The following is a 22,922-nucleotide window of genomic DNA, read 5'->3' on the forward strand; positions in this document are numbered from 1 at the left end:
TAGGATTTTAAGCAAATTACCATGCTATTTAAGACTCTCAAAATAATATAAGTGAAGTATGAGAGTTCATCTATTTCTTCAAAATAAAACTACCACCATACTCTAAAAGGATATAAGTGAAGCACTAGAGCAAACGACAAACTACTCCGAAAGATATAAGTGAAGATCAACGAGTAGTCGAATAATTATGCAACTATGTGAAGACTCTCTAACATTTAATAATTTCAGATATTGGTATTTTATTCAAACATCAAGCAAAGCAAAAGAAAATGACATCTAAGAATAGCAAACATCATGTGAAGAAGTAAAAGCTTAGGATCAACCGATACTAACCGATAGTTGTTGAAGAAGAAAGGTGGGATGCCAACCGGGGCATCCCCAAGATTAGATGCTTGAGACTTCTTGAAATATTATCTTGGGGTGCCTTGGGCATCCCCAAGCTTGAGCTTTTGTGTCTCCTTAATTCCTCTCATATCACGGTCTCCCTAAATCTCAAAAGCTTCATCCACACAAAACTCAACAAGGACTCGTGAGATAAGTTAGCATAAACCATTGCAAAAACCTTATCATACTCTACTGTAGAAAATCACTAAAATTATTATTCAACATTGCATACTAAATGCCTCTGCATATTTAATAGTCCTATCCTCAAATAGAATCATTAAAGAAGCAAACATATGCAAACAATGCAAACATAACAGCAATCTGCCTAAACAGGATAATCTGTAAAGAATGCTGCAACATCCATACTTCCCTAGCCCCAAAAATTATGAAAGAAAATTCCCACTATAGTAAATTTATCAGAGAGTAATATGCAAAAATGTTTCAACATTTTATCACATTCTGACTTTTCTAGGGAATTATTGCAACAGCGGTAAACTTTCTGTTTTCAAACAGCAACATGTATAATTGTAACCTAGGCATAGTAAAGGCTATCAATGCCACTTTTATTGAAATAAAAGATGCAAAACATTATTCTAAATAACAGCAAGCAAATCGTAAAAAAATAAAATGACGCTCAAAGCAAAACACATATCATGTGGCGAATAAAAATATAGCTCCAAGTAAAGTTACCGATGAACGAAGACGAAAGAGGGGATGCCTTCCGGGGCATCCCCAAGCTTAGGCTATTGGCTATCCTTGAATATTACCTTGGGGTGCCTTGGGCATCCCCAAGCTTAGGCTCTTGCCACTCCTTATTCCATAGTCCATCGAATCCTTACCCAAAACTTGAAAACTTCACAACACAAAACATAACAGAAAACTCGTAAGCTCCGTTAGTATAAGAAAATAAATCACCACTTCAAGGTACTGTAATGAACTCATTATTTATTTATATTGGTGTTAGACTTACTGTATTCCAACTTCTCTATGGTTTATAAACTCTTTTACTAGCCATAGATTCATCAAAATAAGTAAACAACACATGAAAAACAGAATCTGTCAAAAAAAGAACAGTCTGTAGTAATCTGCCTCAAACTTATACTTCTGGAACTCATAAAATTATAAAATAAATTGCTGGACCTGAATAATTTATCTATTAATCATCTTCAAAAAGAATTAACTAAATAGAACTCTCCAAAAAAAATGGCAGCAATTCTTGTGAGCACTAAAGTTTCTGTTTTTTACAGCATGATCAACAAGACTTTCCCAAAGTCTTCCCAAAGGTTCTGCTTGGCACAAATACTAACTAAAAGCATAAAACCACATCTAAGCAGAGTCTAGATGAATTATTTATTACTAAACATGAGCAAAAATCAAGGAACAAAAATAAAATTGGGTTGCCTCCCAACAAGCGCTATCGTTTAACGCCCCTAGCTAGGCATGATGATTTGAATGATGCTCACATAAGACATAAGAATTGAAACATAAAGAGAGCATCATGAAGAATATGACTAGCACATTTAAGTCTAACCCACTTCCTATGCATAAGTATTTTGTGAACAAACAACTTATGGAAGCAATAATCAACTAGCATAGGAGGGCAAAACAAGCATAACTTCAAAATTTTAAGCACATAGAGAGGAAACTTGATATTATTGCAATTCCTACAAGCATATATTCCTCCCTCATAATAATTTTCAGTAGCATCATGAATGAATTCAACAATATAACCAGCACCTAAAGCATTCTTTTCATGATCTACAAGCATGCAAAATTTACTATTCTCCACATAAGCAAAATTCTTCTCATCAATAGTAGTGGGAGCAAACTCAACGAAATAACTATCATGGGATTGAAAATTGAAATCAAGATGAAAAGTTTCATGGTTATCATTATTCTTTAAAGCATATGTGTCACCACAATAATCATCATAGATAGGAGGCATGCTTTCATCATAATAAATTTGCTCATCAAAACTTGGGGGACAAAATATCATCTTCATCAAACATAGCTTCCCCAAGCTTGTGGCTTTGCATATCATTGGCATCATGGATATTCAAGGAATTCATACTAACAACATTGCAATAATGCTCATCATTCAAATATTTAGTGCCAAACATTTTATAGATTTCTTCTTCTAGCACTTGAGCACAATTATCCTTTCCATCATACTCACGAAAGATATTAAAAAGGTGAAGCGTATGAGACAAACTCAATTCCATTTTTTCGTAATTTTCTTTTATAAACTAAACTAGTGATAAAACAAGAAACTAAAAGACTCGATTGCAAGATCTAAAGATATACCTTCAAGCACTCACCTCCCCGGCAACGGCGCCAGAAAAGAGCTTGATGTCTACTACACAACCTTCTTCTTGTAGACATTGTTGGGCCTCCAAGTGCAGAGGTTTGTAGGACAGTAGCAAATTTCCCTCAAGTGGATGACCTAAGGTTTATCAATCCGTAGGAGGCGTAGGATGAAGATGGTCTCTCTCAAGCAATCCTGCAACCAAATAACAAAGAGTCTCTTGTGTCCCCAACACACCCAATATAATGGTAAATTGTATAGGTGCACTAGTTCGGCGAAGAGATGGTGAAACAAGTGCAATATGGATAGTAGATAATAGTTTTTGTAATCTGAAATAATAAAAACAGCAAGGTAGCAAGTGATAAAAGTGAGCGTAAACGGTATTGCAATGTGTTGAAACAAGGCCTAGGGTTCATACTTTCGCTAGTGTAAGTTCCCTCAACAATACTAACATAATTGGATCACATAACTATCCCTCAACATGCAACAAAGAGTCACTCCAAAGTCACTAATAGCGGAGAACGAACGAAGAGATTATGGTAGGGTACGAAACCACCTCAAAGTTATTCTTTCCAATCAATCCGTTGGGCTATTCCTATAAGTGTCACAAACAGCCCTAGAGTTCGTACTAGAATAACACCTTAAGACACAAATCAACCAAAACCCTAATGTCACCTAGATACTCCAATGTCACCTCAAGTATCCGTGGGTATGATTATACGATATGCATCACACAATCTCAGATTCATCTATTCAACCAACACAAAGGACCTCAAAGAGTGCCCCAAAGTTCTACTGGAGAATCACGACGAAAACGTGTGCCAACCCCTATGCATAGGTTCATGGGCGGAACCCGCAAGTTGGTCACCAAAACATACATCAAGTGGCACGTGGTATCCCATTGTCACCATAGATATCCATGGCAAGACATACATCAAGTGTTCTCAAGTCTTTAAAGACTCAATCCGATAAGATTACTTCAAAAGGGGAAACTCGATTCATTACAAGAGAGAAGAGGGGGAGGAGAAACATAAGATCCAACTATAATAGCAAAGCTCGCGATACATCAAGATCGTGCCAAATCAAGAACACGAGAGAGAGATCAAACACATAGCTACTGGTACATACCCTCAGCCCCGAGGGAGAACTACTCCCTCCTCGTCATGGAGAGCGCCGGGATGATGAAGATGGCCACCGGTGAGGGTTCCCCCCTCCAGCAGGGTGCCGAAACAGGGTCCCGATTGTCTTTTGGTGGCTACGGAGGCTTCGGGCGGCGGAACTCCCGATCTATCTTGCGTTCTGAAAGTTTTAGGGTATATGGAGTTATATAGGCAGAAGAAGCACGTCAGGGGAGCCACGGGGGCCCCACGAGGCAGGGGGGCGCGCCCCCCACCCTCGTGGGCAGCTCCCGTATCTTCTGACGTGGGGTCCAAGTCCATCAGGTGTGTTTCCTTCCAAAAATAATTTCTCCAGTTGATTTCATTCCGTTTCGACTCCGTCTGATATTCCTTTTCTTCAAAACACTGAAATAGGCATAAAACAGCAAATCTGGGATGGGCCTCCGGTTAATAGGTTAGTCCCAAAAGTAATATAAAAGTGGATAGTAAAGCCCAATATTGCCCAAAACAGTAGATAATATAGCATGGAGCAATCAAAAGTTATAGATACGTTGGAGACATATAACTCGCCCTCGACATCACCAGGGTCATCGCGGCTGATCTTATAGCGCAATGCACCGCATACCGGGCAAGCGTTCAAATCCTCGTACTCACCGCGGTAGAGGATGCAATCAATAGGGCATGCATGTATCTTTTGCACCTCTAACCCTAGAGGGCAGACAACCTTCTTTGCTTCGTACGTACTCTCGGGCAATTCGTTGTCCTTTGGAAGCATATTCTTTATCATTACCAGCAACTTTCCAAATCCCTTGTCAGATACACCATTCTCTTCCTTCCATTGTAGCAATTCCAGTGTGGTGCCCAGCTTTTTCTTGTCACCTACGCAATTCGGGTACAACAATTTTTTGTGATCCTCTAACATGCGCTGCAACTTCTTGTTCTCCAAATCACTTGCGCAATTTCTCTTTGCATCGGCAATGGCCTGACCTAGATCATCAACGGGCTCATCCGATGCCTCTTCTTCAGCTTCTTCCCGCATTGCCGGCTCAGCTTCTTCCCGCATTACCGGCTCAGCTTCTTCCCTCATTGTTGTATCATCATATTCAGGGAACCCATGGCCAGGATAGCTGTCGTCGCCCTCTTCTTCTTCATTGTCTTCCATCATAACCCCTCTTTCTCCATGCTTGGTCCAAACATTATAGTGGGGCATGAAACCGGACTCAAACAGGTGGACGTGAATGGTTCTTGACATAGAGTAATTGTGACCATTCTTACAGCCAGCACATGGACAAGGCATAAAACCATCCGCCCGCTTGTTTGCCTCAGCCGCAAGCAGAAAAGTATGCACGCCATTAATGAACTCGGGAGAGCATCGGTCATCGTACATCCATTGCCGGCTCATCTTTAATACACAGCACCGAAAACACCAAATTAATACAATACATAAAGTTCATACAACACTTAAATGCAACAAACAAATAACTCTCTAGCTAAAGAATTTAAATGCAACAACAAATGCGATCAAGATCGCAACTAAGGTAACAATTGATCCAACAGCATAATGATACCAAGCCTCACTATGAATGGCATATTTTCTAATCTTTCTAATCTTCAAGCGCATTTTCTCCATCTTAATCTTGTGATCATCGACGACATCGGAAACATGCAACTCCAATTCCATCTTCTCCCCCTCAATTCTTTTCAATTTTTCTTTCAAATCCTCGTTTTCTCTTTCAACTAAATTTAACCTCTCGACAATAGGGTCGGTTGGAATTTCCGGTTCAACTACCTCCTACATACAAATATCTATGTCAGCTTGATGGGCATAATTTGTCATAAACATGAAATGCAACAAATAGTTTTAAAAGAGAATATACCACATCCGAATCATAACAAGGGCGAGGGCCGACGGGGACCGATATCAAAACCATGGCACTATGTATAACAAACAACGTACGGGTAAGATAATTATACGAGTAACTATATATCCAAATCACACAAACATCAATTTTTATATAAAATTTCATGAACAAGAGGCTCACCACAAGGTGGTGCCGGCGACGGGACGGTACGGGCAATCGACGATGGTTACGACGGAGATTTAGAAGGCACTAAGTAAACCACACCTACATATGCAAACTAAGTGTTATTTTGACCTCAATTTGCATATAAATCAAATACTACCACATATAATTCCTCCCAAATTACTAAAACCCACAATTAATCACTATATAAACCAATGCAAGAGCTAATCTAGCAATGAGAGATGAAAGGACAAAGTTGCTAACCTTTGTGATCATTTGAATGGATGGGGGCCTGCAAATCTTGACAAATTTGGGGCAAATTTTGTGATGAACTCGAGAGGAAGAAGGGAAGAACAGAGGAGAGGGAGAGGGGAAAGGGGGAAGAACAGAGTGCTGGTGGACGAAGGGTTTATATAGGACGACCTTTAGTACCGGTTCGTGGCACGAACCGGTAGTAAAGGTGCTGGAGGGGCCCACTCTGACAACATCTTGTCACCACTCTCATTAGTACCGGTTCGTGGCACGAATCGGTGCTAAAGGTTTGCCACGAACCGGTACTAAAGAGCTCCTCCCGCCTAGCCGTTGGACCAGCACTAATGGACACATTAGTGTCGATTCTGTTACAAACCGGGACTAATGTGTCGCACATTTGACCCTTTTTCTACATTTGAGATAGGGAATTAGGGTTTGGACAGATGTGTTTTTGAGAAAAAGACTGGGGTTTTTTAGAGCAATACCACTAAGCACTTGAGCAACAACCTCATCGTGAACACCTCATCTCCTTTTAATAGTATTGACTTTCCCAAGGGACTCAATGTGATCTTGGATCACTAAACCAAAATGTAGAGTCTTGGAGTTGTCAATTCTTGTCCTTGACATTTTGAGGGGTCTACATCCATTAGTCCTTGCTATACCAATCATTGCTCTTTTCTAAAATCTATTTGCAATGAATATTAGATCAATGATGTATATGTTGTTATTAATTACCAAAACCACTCGGAGATTAGTTGCACTTTCATATACATGTTTAACATTTTCCAAACACATGATTAACATTTTTAAAACTTTAATGTTTTATCTCTAGTTTTTCCATAAATGTTGTACATTTTTTGTATACATCACAAACATTTTCTATATATACGTTTAACATTTTTTGTAATATATGATTAACATTTTTTTCATAGATATGTTTTGATGTCTAATTTTCCATAAATATTGTACATTTTTGTATACATCTTTAACATTTTTAATACATGATTAACATTTTTCATATACATATTTTGTTCTCTATTTTTCATATACATTGTACAATTTTCCTATACATTAGAACAAGTTTTTGTACACATTTACCACTTTTCAAATGCGCAATCAGATTAGTAATTTTTTAAACATTCTGAACATTTTTTAAATACATGGTGAAAATTCCTCTAATACACAATGAATAAATTTGAAAAAAATGAATAACTTCTTAATGCACAGTGACCTTTCAATTAAACACACCATGAATGCTTTATTATGCTTAAATAAAACTGATTACACAATTTTTAGCAAGAAATATGGAAACAATATCACTAACACAGTGCTCTGAAATTTTAGGGACACTTGCTCTAGGAAGGCAAGCGAGATGAACTGGGATAGCAACGCATGACCGGTATAATGCCGACCATCATAATATAGGAGGCCTGCTCATACTTACCGCCTTAGAGCATCTCTAGCAGCTACTGGAAGATCTCGTCCCGCAAAACTAGTTTTGGGTGCCCCGAAAACGATTATAAAGTTCAGGAACACCTCAAACAGAACATCCACACTATATTCATACTGTCGTCGGTGATTGCGGCGAGCTCATCGCGCGTCATCTTCAGAATGGGCTAGGTGCATGAAGAGATCGACCCGTTGGAGTTAGAGTACGCCTCGTCAGAGACGAAGTCCTTCATTGGCGGCAGCAACGACCCCGCCGCACCGCCCAGAGGAGGTGCACCATTGAGGTCGGTACCGCCCACACAACCCGAAGGAGGTACAGCACCGAGGCCTGCACTACCCAGAGGAGGTGTACCGCTCATGTCGCCAAAACCGCCCTCCATTTTAGCTCCAATTGCTTGTCAGAGCGAAACCACCGAAGGAGTGGACGAGATGAAATGTGGCAGAGGGGATATGGTTGGGGGGCGAAAAATATTTCCACGTCCGCCGGATATGCAAGGCCTGTTCGGGCCACAAAAATGCCCAAACCTGCACATGGGCCAGAATTTTCGGGGAGTGGGGGCCTTTTACGACATATGCTAGAGATGCTCTTGGTGGGCTATAAGGAGGCGACGTACAAGAACTTAAATAACGGGCTTGTCGATGGGTGGTGCTCTATAACATGGGACTGCTATGCCTTGCATTCAGCGAGCGCTAGGGGAGCATCGCTCAGAGTGACCCCAGACATGGGCCAGGCCCAACATGTGAGGCGGCGACACTCTGCCAGCCATGTGTGTTCTCATACAAAAGTAATTGCAGATGCACCAAGTAGGAGAAAATGCACATCTATAGGAGCCATGCTTAATTTTTTTTTCTTTTGTTTATATTTTGAAATATTCTAAGCACATACATTTCAAAAATTAATTTAGTTAAACATTTAAAAATGTTCATCCCAGTTTAAAAAAATGTTCATGCAGTGTAAAATGTCCGTACCATTTACTAAATGCTCACAGGGTCAAAAATTTGTTCTTGACATTTTATAAAACATTAATATAATAGAAAAAAATATTTGCATAATAAAAAATAAATGTCTGGTAACACTCAAAAAAATGTTCAAAGTGAAGCTCAAAATGTTTAACATTCGAAATAAATGTTCCACGTGTACAAAAAAAATGTTACACATGTATATGAAAAATATACAACGTGTATTAGAAAAGACAATGCCTATTTGAGAAAAGAAAAGGAGAAAAAACTGAAAAATAAATAAAACCGCCCCCCCCCCCCCCCCTAAGGAAATCGATAAAAACACATAGAAATGAAAATGAATTAAAACAGCACATGGAAGGTTCTAAAACCGGTCCATGGAACCTTCCCAAAACGGCTTCGGTGGTTGCAGTGTTGCGCCAACCTATTTAGTGGAGCACTAGAGACGAGGCCAAGCTACATATGTCAATAAGCGACGCCTCGATTTTTGTTGTTGTCATGATTCCGTGTGTGCCATGTTCTTCTTCCTGCCTTTCACCTTCCTACTCCCACCCCATCGAGCCGCCTCTGATGCCGGGGTAACCTACAGTCCCCACCACCTGGAGCAGGAGGCACTGTAGCATGCAACCACTCCCGCTCGACTCGCCTCCTCCATCGCCCATGGCACCCCTTAAGCCCACTCCCCCTCCAGCGACCGCCCCCACCATGCACCCGCACTCGGCAATACTCTTCGTAGCTTCCTACAATGATGTCACGGCTCCTCGGTGATTGCTTTTCTTCGGTGGTGATGCCGTGAGCAGCCACAGCCTCCCCATATTCGGCTCGGTGCTACGCCTGGGAATTGGCTGGACATGCGAAAAAACTATTAAGCGGCCCAAGAATAGCAAACATGTACTCCCTCCATTTCAAATTAAGTGTCGCTGATTTAGTACAAAGTGTCGCTTGGAGCGGAGGGAGTACACATACATTGCAACGTTGTTGTTAGCTAGCTTGGCACGATCAATATGTATCGCCAGACTCCAAGGAAAGGAGCGGGAAAAGAAAAGAAAAAAAAGTCAAGGCAGTGCGAATGCGTGCACGATTATCTGTTTCAACGGAAAGGAAGATAAATGATGAACTTCGAAAAGGAAAATTGGGAATTGCATTCCAGCACACGCTCCGTCCATGAATGTCCTGCGTCATCTATGGACTAAAATTCCACATGCGTGCATACCAGCACACGCTCTCGATCATGCATGCATGGCCAGCCGCTCACCGCCGTGCCTCTCGACCGGATATAAGCCGCCAAGTTTGATCTTTCGATCGCATGACGAGCAGGTAGATAGATAGAGAGATCAATCATGGCGATCGAGTAGCGCGACACCTATATAAAGACGTGCACTCCCCACCGCTTCTGACACACACACACACACCACCACCACCACCACCACACTTGGATCACAAGATAGTGGTTCGTTGCTACCCACGATGAGAGCGTTCGCGTTGTTTGCCGTGCTTGCCATGGCGGCCGCCATGGCCGTCGCCGAGCAGTGCGGCTCCCAGGCCGGCGGGGCGACCTGCCCCAACTGCCTCTGCTGCAGCCGCTTCGGCTGGTGCGGCTCCACCTCGGACTACTGCGGCGACGGATGCCAGAGCCAGTGCTCCGGTTGCGGCAGCACGCCCGTCACCCCCACACCCTCCGGCGGTGGCGGCGTGTCCTCCATCATCTCCCGCGCCCTCTTCGACCGCATGCTACTGCACCGCAACGACGGCGCCTGCCAGGCCAAGGGCTTCTACACCTACGACGCCTTCGTCGCGGCCGCCGGCGCCTTCCGGGGCTTCGGCACCACGGGCAGCACGGACACCCGGAAGCGCGAGGTGGCCGCCTTCCTGGCCCAGACCTCCCACGAGACCACCGGTGGGTGGGCGACGGCGCCGGACGGAGCCTTCGCGTGGGGCTACTGCTTCAAGCAGGAGCGTGGCGCCACCTCCAACTATTGCACTCCGAGCGCGCAATGGCCGTGCGCCCCAGGGAAGAGCTACTACGGCCGTGGGCCGATCCAGCTCTCCCACAACTACAACTACGGGCCGGCAGGCCGGGCCATTGGGGTCGATCTGCTGCGCAACCCAGACCTGGTTGCCACGGACCCGACGGTGTCGTTTAAGACAGCGATGTGGTTTTGGATGACGGCACAGGCGCCAAAGCCGTCGAGCCATGCTGTGATCACGGGCCAGTGGAGCCCATCAGGGACGGACCGGGCTGCAGGGCGGGTGCCCGGGTTTGGCGTGATCACCAACATAGTTAACGGCGGGATCGAGTGCGGGCATGGGCAGGACAGCCGAGTCGCCGATCGGATAGGATTTTACAAGCGCTACTGTGACATCCTCGGTGTTGGCTATGGTGACAACCTCGACTGCTACAATCAGAGGCCCTTCGCTTAACTAATTAGTTATATTTATATATAACCCCTCCAAACAAAATACAATAAGAGCATCCTCTCTCATCTAGATGTTGGAAGTTGTAACTATGGTTACATCTCATAAGGAACTCAATAAAAGCATCCGGTATAGATGCTTTGTATTGAGAGGGTGTTTGGTTGAGAAGTCCTATGACTTTTTCTAGTCCCAGGGACTAATCAAAAAAGACTCTCTAGTAGAGTCTTTTTCTAGTCCCTGTAGAAAAAGTCCCTCCTGTTTGGTTCCTAGGGACTTTTTCTAGTCTCTGGGACTAAAAAGTCCCTGAACCAAACACCCCCTGAGTTTTACCAAAAATATTGGCTCTTGCTTCGAGATGAACACTAAATGCTTCTTAAAGAGTTCAATCATGGCAAACGTGATACATCTAGGTTTAACTAGGTATGGTGCCTATGTTACTTAAGGATCAGGGGCAGATAAGATGATGTCTGGATCTGTGGAAATGTAAAACAACTTCGTTGCGCAACACAACCATGTTCCCCAGTTGCCGATTCAGAATCTGTGATGATTGAACCTTAGTAACATCAAAGTCCTCCGCGGAAACGTGAGATGGTAAACAAGAGTTTGTGCATCGATAAAATAGAACAGAGAAAGATATGAGCGTCCTATGTGAGTAACCAAGAATAGTAGCAGAATACAAGAAGTAACAGATTAAATTACCTGTCAAATTGCAACTTTAATGCATCAAACTCTGCTCGAAAAGATCCCATACTGGTAGTGCACAGAATAACCACAGTAGGAGAAGCAGCGAAGCAGCGAAGCAAAGAAATTACGTGAATGCAAGAGAACAGAAAGTATTGGATGAAAGAAAATGACACAACAGTAGCGATGTAGAATAGGAAGAAGAGTTCGTCAGACAAGAGGAAGGAGATGAACAGCAAGCAAAGAAGTAAACATATAAGGTCCACCCATAGTCAAAGAAGGAATAGGGCAATAGTTCATACGGCATATATGTATGAGACCGACATGCATAATCAACCATATTTCGACGTATTCACAACATATATCAATTACAAGTGGTTTTTCACGATTTTTCAGTGCACACAAGTGCACGACTCACGGCGCAAAAGGACAAAAATGCTACACGTACAGGCACATTGTACAGGTTTTTATAGGTTGAAGGACTGCACGCTCCTCTAATTGCCCCCCACCCCCCCTATTGGCCCGTGCGTCTTAATCAATCCACGGCCAATCAATGTTAAGCAACCTGTAAAACCCCCGTATAAGTCCGTACGTCTACCAAAGTTGGCAAAAGGACGCACGTGTGTGCCCTCGCACTTGGACCCAAATGCGGGTGCGGTTCTCTGTCCATTTGTTTCAATGGATAAAGAGTCAATTACACCGGTGGTGCTTGAACTTGGCGCAAACGGTCACTTTGGTGCTAGAACTTGCGGCATACATCGAACTGGTGTAACAAGTTGGCTCGGGCATGCAAATACAATGCAAACCTTGGCTGTGTATGCCCGAGCCGCTGATTAGGCGCGCCAACATAGGATGGGTCCCGCCGTCAGTGACCCGAAGGCAGACAGGAGGGCGTGTGGCCATTTTTTGCGTAAACCCTCTTGAATTATTATTTTCCCACAAAAAGGCACTGTCGACGTTGGAAGATGGCATTTCATTTTTTTTCGACTCTATAGCCAGTGGGCCCTGTGTGTACATACTGAGAATTATTACCAAGAAAAAATGGAGGCCTCCACGTCTCGAACGTGCGACCCTTGCCCATGTCACAGTCTGGCTGCTACACCATTTAGTCTTCACAACTTCAGATAAATTTTTGTATTCATCAATTTGAATATTAAATATAAGCAGCACATGTGTATTTTTCTATTAAATAAACATTTTAAATGTCCATATTTAATTAACAATTTTATATAATAGATGTGTGTATGTTTAAATATTTTTGTCTACTAATCATTGTTTGTATGTCTAACATTTATAAAAAATAAATATTTGAACATTATTTTAATGACTTACATTTCACAAATATTTCAAAAAGAATTAGCGCGTGCAAATGGGTTGCACTATCTGCAGCCAATTTAAGCCCCACATGTATCTTCCTTATACTACATTAACAGTTGTTATCCTTGTTAGACATCAGAATGTAATTGATGCAGTGGCTATGAGCACGAGCGCCCTAACAGTAGGTCGTTGTGTTGAATTCTAAAAAAAAGGTCACGTGTTGGAGTGTAGGAGTCTAACATATTCTCTTTTAATTCCAGCAAAAAAAAAACATTTTCCCTTTTAATTTTCACGTCGGGACTCACCTGTCATAGAACAAACAAAATAAAATACCATCTACCACGTGGATATGGTCTTTTTTGTGAGAAATAAAAAATGTTGAGGTTTTTCTGCAAAAGGAAAAAAACAGGTCACGCACTTCTAGTCTTTGACAACGCTGGCGGCCAAGTCAGCGTTGATTTCGTATCCAAGTGCGGTTAGCACTGTATTTGCACACCCGAGTCAAGTTATTGCACCAGTTTAATGTATGCCACAAGTTCTAGCACTAAAGTGACCGTTTACGCCAAGTTCAAGCACCACCAGTGTAATTGACTCATGAATAAATGATAAACTCTGGAAAGGGAAAATAGGAATTGCGTTCCATGGACGTCCGTCCATGAATGCATTGCGTCGTCTATGGACTAAAATTCCACATGCGTCCATGAATGCACACGCTCTGGATCATACATGGCCAGCTGCTCACCGCTGTACCTCTCGACCGTATCTAAGCTGCCAAAATTGATCCGTCAATGGCATGACGATGTCGCCCTGGAAGAAAGCTCACGAGGAGGTAGATGGATAGACACAGGGTCGATCATGGCGATCGAGTAGCGCGCGACACCGATATAAAGACGTGCACTCCCCAGCGCTTCTCCCACAACACTACACCTGCACCAGATAGCGGTCAAGTACTCTGCTTCGTTGCCACGCACGATGAGATCGCTTGCGGTGGTGGCCGTGGTGGTAGCCACGGTGGCCATGGCCATCGGCGCCGCGCGCGGCAGCGTGTCCTCCGTCGTCTCCCGCGCACAGTTTGACCGCATGCTACTGCACCGCAACGACGGCGCCTGCCAGGCCAAGGGCTTCTACACCTACGACGCCTTCGTCGCCGCCGCAGCTGCCTTCCCGGGCTTCGGCACCACCGGCAGCGCCGACGCCCAGAAGCGCGAGGTGGCCGCCTTCCTGGCACAGACCTCCCACGAGACCACCGGCGGGTGGGCGACCGCACCGGACGGGGCCTTCGCCTGGGGCTACTGCTTCAAGCAGGAACGTGGAGCCGCCTCCGACTACTGCACCCCGAGCGCCCAGTGGCCGTGCGCCCCAGGGAAGCGATACTACGGCCGCGGGCCCATCCAGCTCTCCCACAACTACAACTACGGGCCTGCTGGCCGGGCCATCGGGGTCGATCTGCTGAGCAACCCGGACCTGGTGGCGACAGACCCCACAGTGTCGTTTAAGACGGCGATGTGGTTCTGGATGACGGCTCAGGCGCCAAAGCCGTCGAGCCATGCTGTGATCACGGGCCAGTGGAGCCCCTCAGGGGCAGACCGGGCCGCAGGGCGGGTGCCCGGGTTTGGTGTGATCACCAACATCATCAACGGTGGGATCGAGTGCGGGCACGGGCAAGACAGCCGCGTCGCTGATCGGATCGGATTTTACAAGCGCTACTGCGACATCCTCGGCGTTGGCTACGGCGACAACCTCGACTGCTACAACCAGAGGCCCTTTGCTTAATTAATTAGTTATGTATAATCTTGGCCCTGGGCAAAATACAATAAGAGGGTCATCTCCTATCTACATGTTGTAAGATGTAACTATGGTTACCTTTTATGCGGAACATAACAAAGGCATCTCGTATGGATGCTTTGGTACCGAATCTTACCAACAATATTGGCTCTTGGTCTGAAATGAACACTATACGCCTTTTAACGAGTTCAACAATGGCAATAGAGATGCCTCAACATTTAAGTAGGTACTAGCAAATATGCCCGTGCGCTTGCGATGGGAGAAAAATAATCAGATTATGCAGATGTGGTAGAGATAAAAAAAAAGTCCAAATCAAATGTCAGGATGAGATAAGGACTTTTAAAATATCATTTCAAAAACTATGCCTGGATGTCATGATGAGATAAGGCACTTTTAAAGTCATTTTAAAAATTAAAATGTGATGGCCTCATAATGACTTGATTTCCTAAGGCACCACAATGAAATACTTTTTGGCTGAGCAAACTGCATTGACGGACCATGCCTGAGCTATACTGATGAATGATGTGTCTCATCTTGGCCTAGCGTACCGGTGTTTTTCATAACGAGTAAAACTATCGTACCAAAATAAACATAGTTGTGTATGGAGGCAAATTAACATTTAGTCATTTTTATATAGTTTACCAAAACGAACCCATATAAAGTTGTGTGAATTTTTTGGGCTCAGCGCTGCTCAGAAAAAGGAAACCTTTTACTTACTCTGATGCATGAGACTAAATAAAATCGTAAAAATGACCTCTACAGAGCCCCTAATAAAACCTCTACATAAGTGACGGTTTGTTTTTTTCGTTATTTACGGAACTGTTTCAATTTTTTTAAATTTCATAGACATTTTTTCAGATTACTGAACATCTTTTGAATACCATAATTTCTAAAAAATCATGAACATTTTTAGTTTCACAAACATTTTAGTTATGTATAATTTTGACCCTGCACAAAATACAATAAGAGCATCATCTCCTATCTACATGTTGTAAGATGTAACTATGGTTACCTTTTATGCGGAACATAACAAAGGCATCTTGTATGGATGCTTTGGTACCGAATCTTCCCAACAATATTGGCTCTTGGTCTCATATGAACACTATACGCCTTTTAAAGAGTTCGACAACGGCAATAGAGATACCTCAACATTTAAGTAGCTATTGTGCCTGTGTTACTTTATGTTTTTTAATTGAACTAAAACAACAACACGAGTTATGGAATGGAGGGAGTAGCTTATTTGGTTTGGTTGGTTTGGACCCTACTATTTAGTCTTTGTTTTACTTTTTTTAAATACCATGAGCAAAAAATATTTCTTATAAAAATGAGAAAAACATAAAAATCTATAATTCCTATGAATACAAAAAAATGTCATGCTACTTTATAAAACTGCCATGTTAATTTAATAAAATTCCATGAATATTGCTTTGCTTTATTTGGTCCATTGTACAAAAATCCATAAAAATGCCATGTCAGGGAAAAATAAAACTGCCATGCCAATAAAAATAAATTGCCATCCTCTTACTAAGAAAAAAAATGTCATCCTCTTGATAACAAAAATGCCATGCCAACAATAATAAAATGTTAGGCTCTCAATAATAATACCGCCAACTTGTTAATAATAAAACTGCCATCCTCCTAATAATACAAATTCCATACCCTTAATCATAAAAATGCCATGCTATTAATCATAAAATTGCCATCCTCTTGACAATAAAAATGCAATGCTCTTAGTAAATAAAAATGCCATCTTGTTAATAATTTAAATGCCATGGTATTATTTATTAAAATGCCATGCTCTTAGTAATAAAACTGCCATGTAGAACTTAAGATTACTGCCATGTTATTCATGGCATTTTTTTTGGAAATTATACATGGCAAGTTTAGAAAAAAAAACCTGGATGACATTACAAACAAGACCTATAAATAAAAATGCACATGGCAAGTTTAGAAAAGAGGTAATTTCACCGGGAGTCACACAACTTGCGCCACATGTTCAGGTTGGTGCTAAAATTTTAAAAATACGATTTTATGGTCACCTAACTTGGCTCAGTTGTGCAGATACAATCATAATATACATATGCGGAAGTATCCATTGTGTATGACCCCACTGTCAGTGACCGATTACGCTGGGCCGATTTATTTTTGCACAAAACATCCTGATATTTTTTATTTTACAAAAAGATCAACCACCGTGATTTTTATTTATGAGAAAACTGTACATATAAGCGGAAATTAACACAAAAAATGGTTCCACCAGATCTCGTACCCACGACCAACCAGTATACAACAACACATACTAGCGAGTACGACCCTTCAATTCTTGGTGTCTGATATGGATAACGAACCTATATGGACTAAACGGGACGCATGTAGACCTTAACCCATTTTACACGCGCTGTTCTTTGGATATATTTGTAAAACATAAGTAATAAAGTTATGTTTAAATATTCGTGCATTAAAAATATTATACATACAAACAATGATTAGTAAGTAAACTTTCAAATATAAACATGTGCATCATATAAACAAGTGTTTTATACAAATGTGTGTATACATATTTAGTTTTCAAAATTACAATTCAAAAAAATATTTTATTCATGCAAACACTTAAATAATTATATGCACATTTGTATAGTTTAATGTTTGTACAATTAAAACTATTCATAATTTAAAATTTAAACTGTTAATATGATGTTCAATCATGGCTAATAAATAAATTATGTATTTATCTTAATATAAGTCATGAGTAAAAAATTATACAGAAGTGAATATTCAAAATTATCTAGTTAATGTTTCTATTCATAATTTTGTATAATTTAAATATAAGCCGCAAGTGTAGATATTTTTAGATTCATTAAAACTATTTATTTTAAAAAACATTTTCAAGTCAGTATTAACTAAATAGTTTTATATAATACACAAGTTTATATTGAAATGTTTTTATTTATGAATCATATTTTTGAATTATAGTATTTCTAACACAAAAAAATTTGAACATAATTTTATTACTTATGCTTTACAAATATCCTAAATATTTCCTTTACTTATGTGTTACTAAATATTTTATATATGATACACAGGTTTATATTTAAATATTTTTATTTACTAATCATCATTTGTATGTATAATATTTTTAACACACAAATATTTGAACATAATTTTATTATTTTTTTAGACAACATAACTTTATTACTTATGTTCTATAAATATCTTACAAATAATAGCGCGCACAAAACGGGACACAGATCCGCAACCCAATTAAACTCCACACAGTTTTTGTGTATATACAACTTCTTATCCAGAGTACACAAGACTACCTTAAGTGCCTGGTGGCTACATCAGCAGTGTTTAAACTGGTTGTTGCGGGTTCAAGTCCATCTGATGTATCTTTTTTATGCTAATTTTCGCATATACGTGCACTACTGTGGTCCAGTTTTTCTGTAAGTAAAAAAAGTGAGAGGGTATTGTGTACAAATTTGTCGCTATTTTTGACTTTTTCTCCAAATAAAAAAAATGAGGGTGTTCTGTGTAAAAATACATCGCCGCCTAATGCCCTCACTCGCTGCTAAGTGGGGCCATACACATGGATACGCCCGCATACGTGTATAGAGTGACCGTATCCGCACGCTTGAGTCAAGTTAGGTGACCACAAAATCGTATTTTCAAAATTCTAGCACCAAACTGAACATGTGACACAAGTTCTATGACTTCCGTTGATATTACCTCTTTAGAAAAAATCTATTTAAAAATAGGGAAATTTTGTTCTTTGAAAACTGAAAAAATTCTGGATTGCATTTTAAAAGGAAAAAAATTAATTTAAAATAATTTAGCTTCAAACACATAAAAACAAGTATAGTACATCTATTCACAAAACCTGTTGCAACCAACTGGTAAGCGTGTCACGCCTCTTCAGCCGATCTACATGGCATTGTCATTGCATCAAGATACGTGCAACAACGATCGGGTCATTTGCTGGGGTTGGCCTCCCAGGGAACGGGTGCCAGAGAAAATTTTCCTCTGGTTTTAGAGTTTTAGTACATAAAGCACCCTGCTAGTCTAAGAATTTTCACATGAAAAGAGACCGAATACAAACTTGCCAGAATAATATGTACACAAATGGAAACACAGAAAAGACATTGCATGAGAATCTCAACACAAATAGGGCCCTAGTACCATTGGACTGCATGTCCATTTCTTAAATGAATAGTGTCTATAGGTCCATCAGAGCATAATCATTATTTTTAGGACACTCATAAGTTTCAAACGTTCGGGATTTGCCCATGGCAAATCAAACATTTTTCTAGGGGCAATTTATATACGCGAGGGATGGCAAGTTTATAGTTTGGAAACATGGCAATTCCGTCCCCAATTTTTTTTATTGCCAGGAAATTGCCATGCTTGTCAACTAAATTTGCTATAAAATCATTCGATTTGCCATGGAAAAATCCTGAATGTTCGAGATTTATCATTTCCGAATTTTTATCGATAAACAACAGAAAATAATGCCTGCACAAAATAAGAGTGTGCTCTTCCATCCTTTAAAATGTGCAAACCACTCAATTTTGATTTTTTTAACCCTGAACCAGGTTCAATTTCTGGCTTCAGAGTATGCAAACAATAAAAATGCTACACGTTTCTAAATCGAAAATTGCACCTAATAGTGTACATTTATGCCAACACCCATCTGTACATTTATAAACCAAGTGTACATTTATGCCAACACCCATCTGTACATTTATAAACCAAAAATTGTACATTTATGCCAACACCCAACACAATTTTATAATGAGCAAACTAATAAAGACAAAAAAATACTAACTAAAAAATTAATGTAACAAATATAAATAATCAAATATCTTTAAAACACAAATACATATCTTCTTTGGTTTTAGATTTTTAGTACATAAAGCATTCCAGTCCAAGAATCCTCACATGGAAGACGGAATACAAACTAGCCAGAATATGTAATATTAGGTGCCAAATAGAAACACAGAAAAGACATTTCACACCAGCAAAAAAAGAAAATACATTTAACAAGAATCGCACCACAAATAAAAAAGCTTGAAGGGTTCATAACCTAAACACACCAGCATAACCGAAGTTGGGATTATTTTGTCTAATCTGTATGCAACTATGCATACAAATGGAAGAAAATATATGTGATCACACTCCTTTACTTATTTTGTTTCTACTAGGATTATATCCAAAATGCACGCACGTCAAAATCCTTGACATCGCTGGGTGTGAGGTAGGATCGACCAGGCCAGTACGGCGAATAGCGGGATGTAAGGTATGACCGACTAGGCCAGAGCGGCGCAGCCACGAGCTCGCCGTTTCTTCCATACCTGATGCGGCACATGGTCACGCGGAGCAGGCAGTCGTCGCCGTCGCCGTCGGCTTTGGAGCGGCTGGAGCTGACACCCTTGCGCAAGGCCCGCTCGACCAGGCAAAACGTGCCTCTGCCACCGGTGTGGAGGAGCACAGCACGCCCCGTACTCTTAAGCTTGGGCTCCAGGAACGTCAGCTTCTCTGCGGCAAGACTCCAGGGAGGCACCGGCGGCGGGCAGACTCCGTCGACCAGCTTCTCCTCTTCCACCTCTTCATCCTCCTCCCCTTCATCCTCCTCTTCATCGGTCCCTTCATCCTCCTCCTCTTCCTCCTCATTCCTGATCAGGTCCGGGACGTCATAGGAGCAGAGGTGCTCGTGCTCGTCATTGCGGTAGCCTTGGCCGTCGCGGGCGGCGTGGGTCTTCCCGACCCACGTGCCCAGGTCACCGTCGTAGTGCGCCTGGCCTTCGAACGGCAGGTACCAGGTGCCGTACTGCGTCCAGCTCCAGCACCCCCACTCGCTCTGCGTGTCCAGCGCGAAGGTCCCCAGCTGCTGCACGCTCTGCCGCTCCGGATCCTTCTTGCCACCCTCTTGCTCCGGTTCTTCCTCCACAAAGCCGGTGCGGTAGTCGCCGGAGCGGCGCCTGACGGAGACGAATATAGTGCGCCCGTCCGGGTGCAAAGCGCACGCCGAGACATAGCTGTCCTTGTAGGGGGTGAAGGGCTCTGTGGGGCCGGGGCCAACCTCCCAGTGGGGCACGGCGTACTCGTCCAAGTTGAGCATGCTGCTGCTCTTGGAATCCAAGGTGTACAGATTGTTGCCTGCGGCCACGGCGTGGTGGCAGCAACCATCTCCGTGCGGGGGGTCTCTGTTCCCAGTGCGCAGCGTCGCCGTCTCCGTGTCATACACGAGGGTTAGGCCGTCGCCGTCGTCGGTGGTCACGACAACGTTGCTGCCCAGGGAGTGGAAGCCTGGGTTTGTGCCGATCGAGCGGGAGTCGAAGCGGAGGATCGGATCGGGGAGGCGCCGTGGCTCCACGCCACCGTCGTCGCCGCCGCCGACCAGCTCCCCCGAGCTGATCTTATGCAGGGAGAAACCGTGCTTCCAGTCATCCAGAACCACGTACAGATGCCGCCGCCGCTGCTCCTGTTCCGCGCCGCAACTGTTGCACAAGTGCGGCCATGTTTCCGCGGGCACCGGCGGCACCGGGTCGCGATGTGATTTACCGGCGTCGGCCGAGGCGTATGCACGCCATGTACCGCCCAGCACAAGGGACTGCCGGTGTGCGGATGCAGGGCGCCGGAGACGGGAGAGAAGCGCCAGCGGCGGCAGAGATCGAGCGAGCCACATTGCGTGCGTGTGTGTAGCTCGCTAGGGTTCTGGGTGAGGTTCGTTTGGGTTTATCCTCTTTTATTAAGTGTAAATGGCCTATATGCTAGCCCAACTTATTTAGTAACCTTGGCCCAAAAGTACTGCCTCAATTAATTAAAATTTGATTATAAATTAGACCAACCAACATGATATCATAAATAAGACTAACCAAATTTAGATTATAGTAATATATGACAAAATTTATACCATTAAATTATTATTCAAAAAGTTTTTCGTAATATATATTTTGAAGTAAAAAATAATACACTATAGTTCTAATTTATTGGAATGGAAGGACTATGTAAATTCATGATCTGGACCTGGTCCATATCATCTCGACTCCAAAGTTCAGCAAAACCACATCACTTAAATTTTCAAAAATTATGAGGAAACATTATGCATATATAAAAAAGAGAGAAGTCCACTTTACAACACCGAACTATTCCATTTGTAAAATTTGACCCAAACAATTTCAACCCCTTTTGGTGAAAAAAATTCCAACAATAAAAGTATCTAGAAATTTTTGACATAATTCTGTAAACTCAAGACTAATATAATGGTCATTTTGGGAAACCTTCAAATGTTTATGCCAACAAATTTAAACATAATACGAAATTACAATTTTGGACCCTTTTTTGGCCATTTTTATTTAAAAAAAATGTAAGTATGACAAAAATTTGGAAAAAATTCTCTAAAAATCAAGAATAGTACTGATAACTCTATGCAAGTTTGAGATATTTTGCGCGGACGGATTTAAAAAACCATGAAATTACAATTTCTTGTCCAAATTTTGTCAAAAAAACTGTCCAGGAAAAAATGAAATAATTTTGTGAACTAAATACTAATATATTGATCATTTGGTGAAGGTTTTAGATGTTTTGGCCAAACAGATTTTAAAATATCCTAAAATTATTTTTTCTGTCCTATTTTAGTCCATGTGCTGACGCCGTTGCTGATTGGGATCCGACTGTATGGTCAACGGGTCATAATCCGACATGCTCGCCAAAATCAGGGCCAGATTTTTTTTTGCAGAGTGCGGTGTTGATTCTTAGCCGGTTTTAGAGTTGAGGCTTCATTCTTGGACAAACTGAATAGTTGAGGGTTTTAAGTGGACTTCTCTACATAAAATAGATAATATAAAACATAAAACATGAAGCAGGTTCCAAAATTCCCTCTACAAAAACTATTACCAGTTATTTCCCAACAAAGATCAAGCCGTGGAACCTAGTCTATAATTTGGACAAATTACAAATCAGATTCGACATAATAATAGCTAAAATTATGTGGAATTTTGCCAGAAACTGTATTACATACATGAGCAATTACTCACATATTTGCAAAGTATGTGTGACTTACACATCTCAGTGACCCTACTAAGTCTGTACATATTAGCACATGGCCTATGTAACTTCCCAATGAGGAAGCCTAACAAGATATCAGATTCGTAATGTAGACTGGTTTTTTTAGCGATAAGAACCTAGATTGAAGTTTGTTAAAAAGAGACCAACCCGACTAGCTCGACTAGGTGA

The 22,922-nt window shown here is 41.8% G+C and overlaps 2 protein-coding genes and 1 pseudogene across 2 annotated transcripts; 2 read left to right on the forward strand and 1 right to left on the reverse strand.

Moving 5' to 3' along the window:
* The window catches only part of LOC147962433 (uncharacterized), an 89,137-nt pseudogene extending 79,983 nt beyond the window's left edge, over positions 1 to 9,154 (reverse strand).
* Positions 9,155 to 9,867: 713 nt separating this feature from the next.
* LOC125530955 (26 kDa endochitinase 1) lies at positions 9,868 to 11,052 on the forward strand. Its single transcript, XM_048695365.2, has one exon. It carries the CDS (start codon positions 9,960 to 9,962, stop codon positions 10,911 to 10,913), a length of 954 nt encoding a protein of 317 aa, XP_048551322.2. The 5' UTR covers positions 9,868 to 9,959; the 3' UTR covers positions 10,914 to 11,052.
* A 2,749-nt stretch (positions 11,053 to 13,801) lies between these two features.
* LOC125530954 (26 kDa endochitinase 2) lies at positions 13,802 to 14,815 on the forward strand. The gene has a single exon (XM_048695364.2). The coding sequence runs from the start codon at positions 13,878 to 13,880 to the stop codon at positions 14,676 to 14,678; it is 801 nt and encodes a 266-aa protein (XP_048551321.1). The 5' UTR covers positions 13,802 to 13,877; the 3' UTR covers positions 14,679 to 14,815.
* Positions 14,816 to 22,922: the final 8,107 nt, after the last annotated feature.

This window comes from Triticum urartu, chromosome 7A (assembly GCF_056163025.1).
Source record: "Triticum urartu cultivar PI428250 chromosome 7A, HENAU_Tu73, whole genome shotgun sequence".
In the NCBI taxonomy this organism is placed as follows: Eukaryota; Viridiplantae; Streptophyta; class Magnoliopsida; order Poales; family Poaceae; genus Triticum; species Triticum urartu.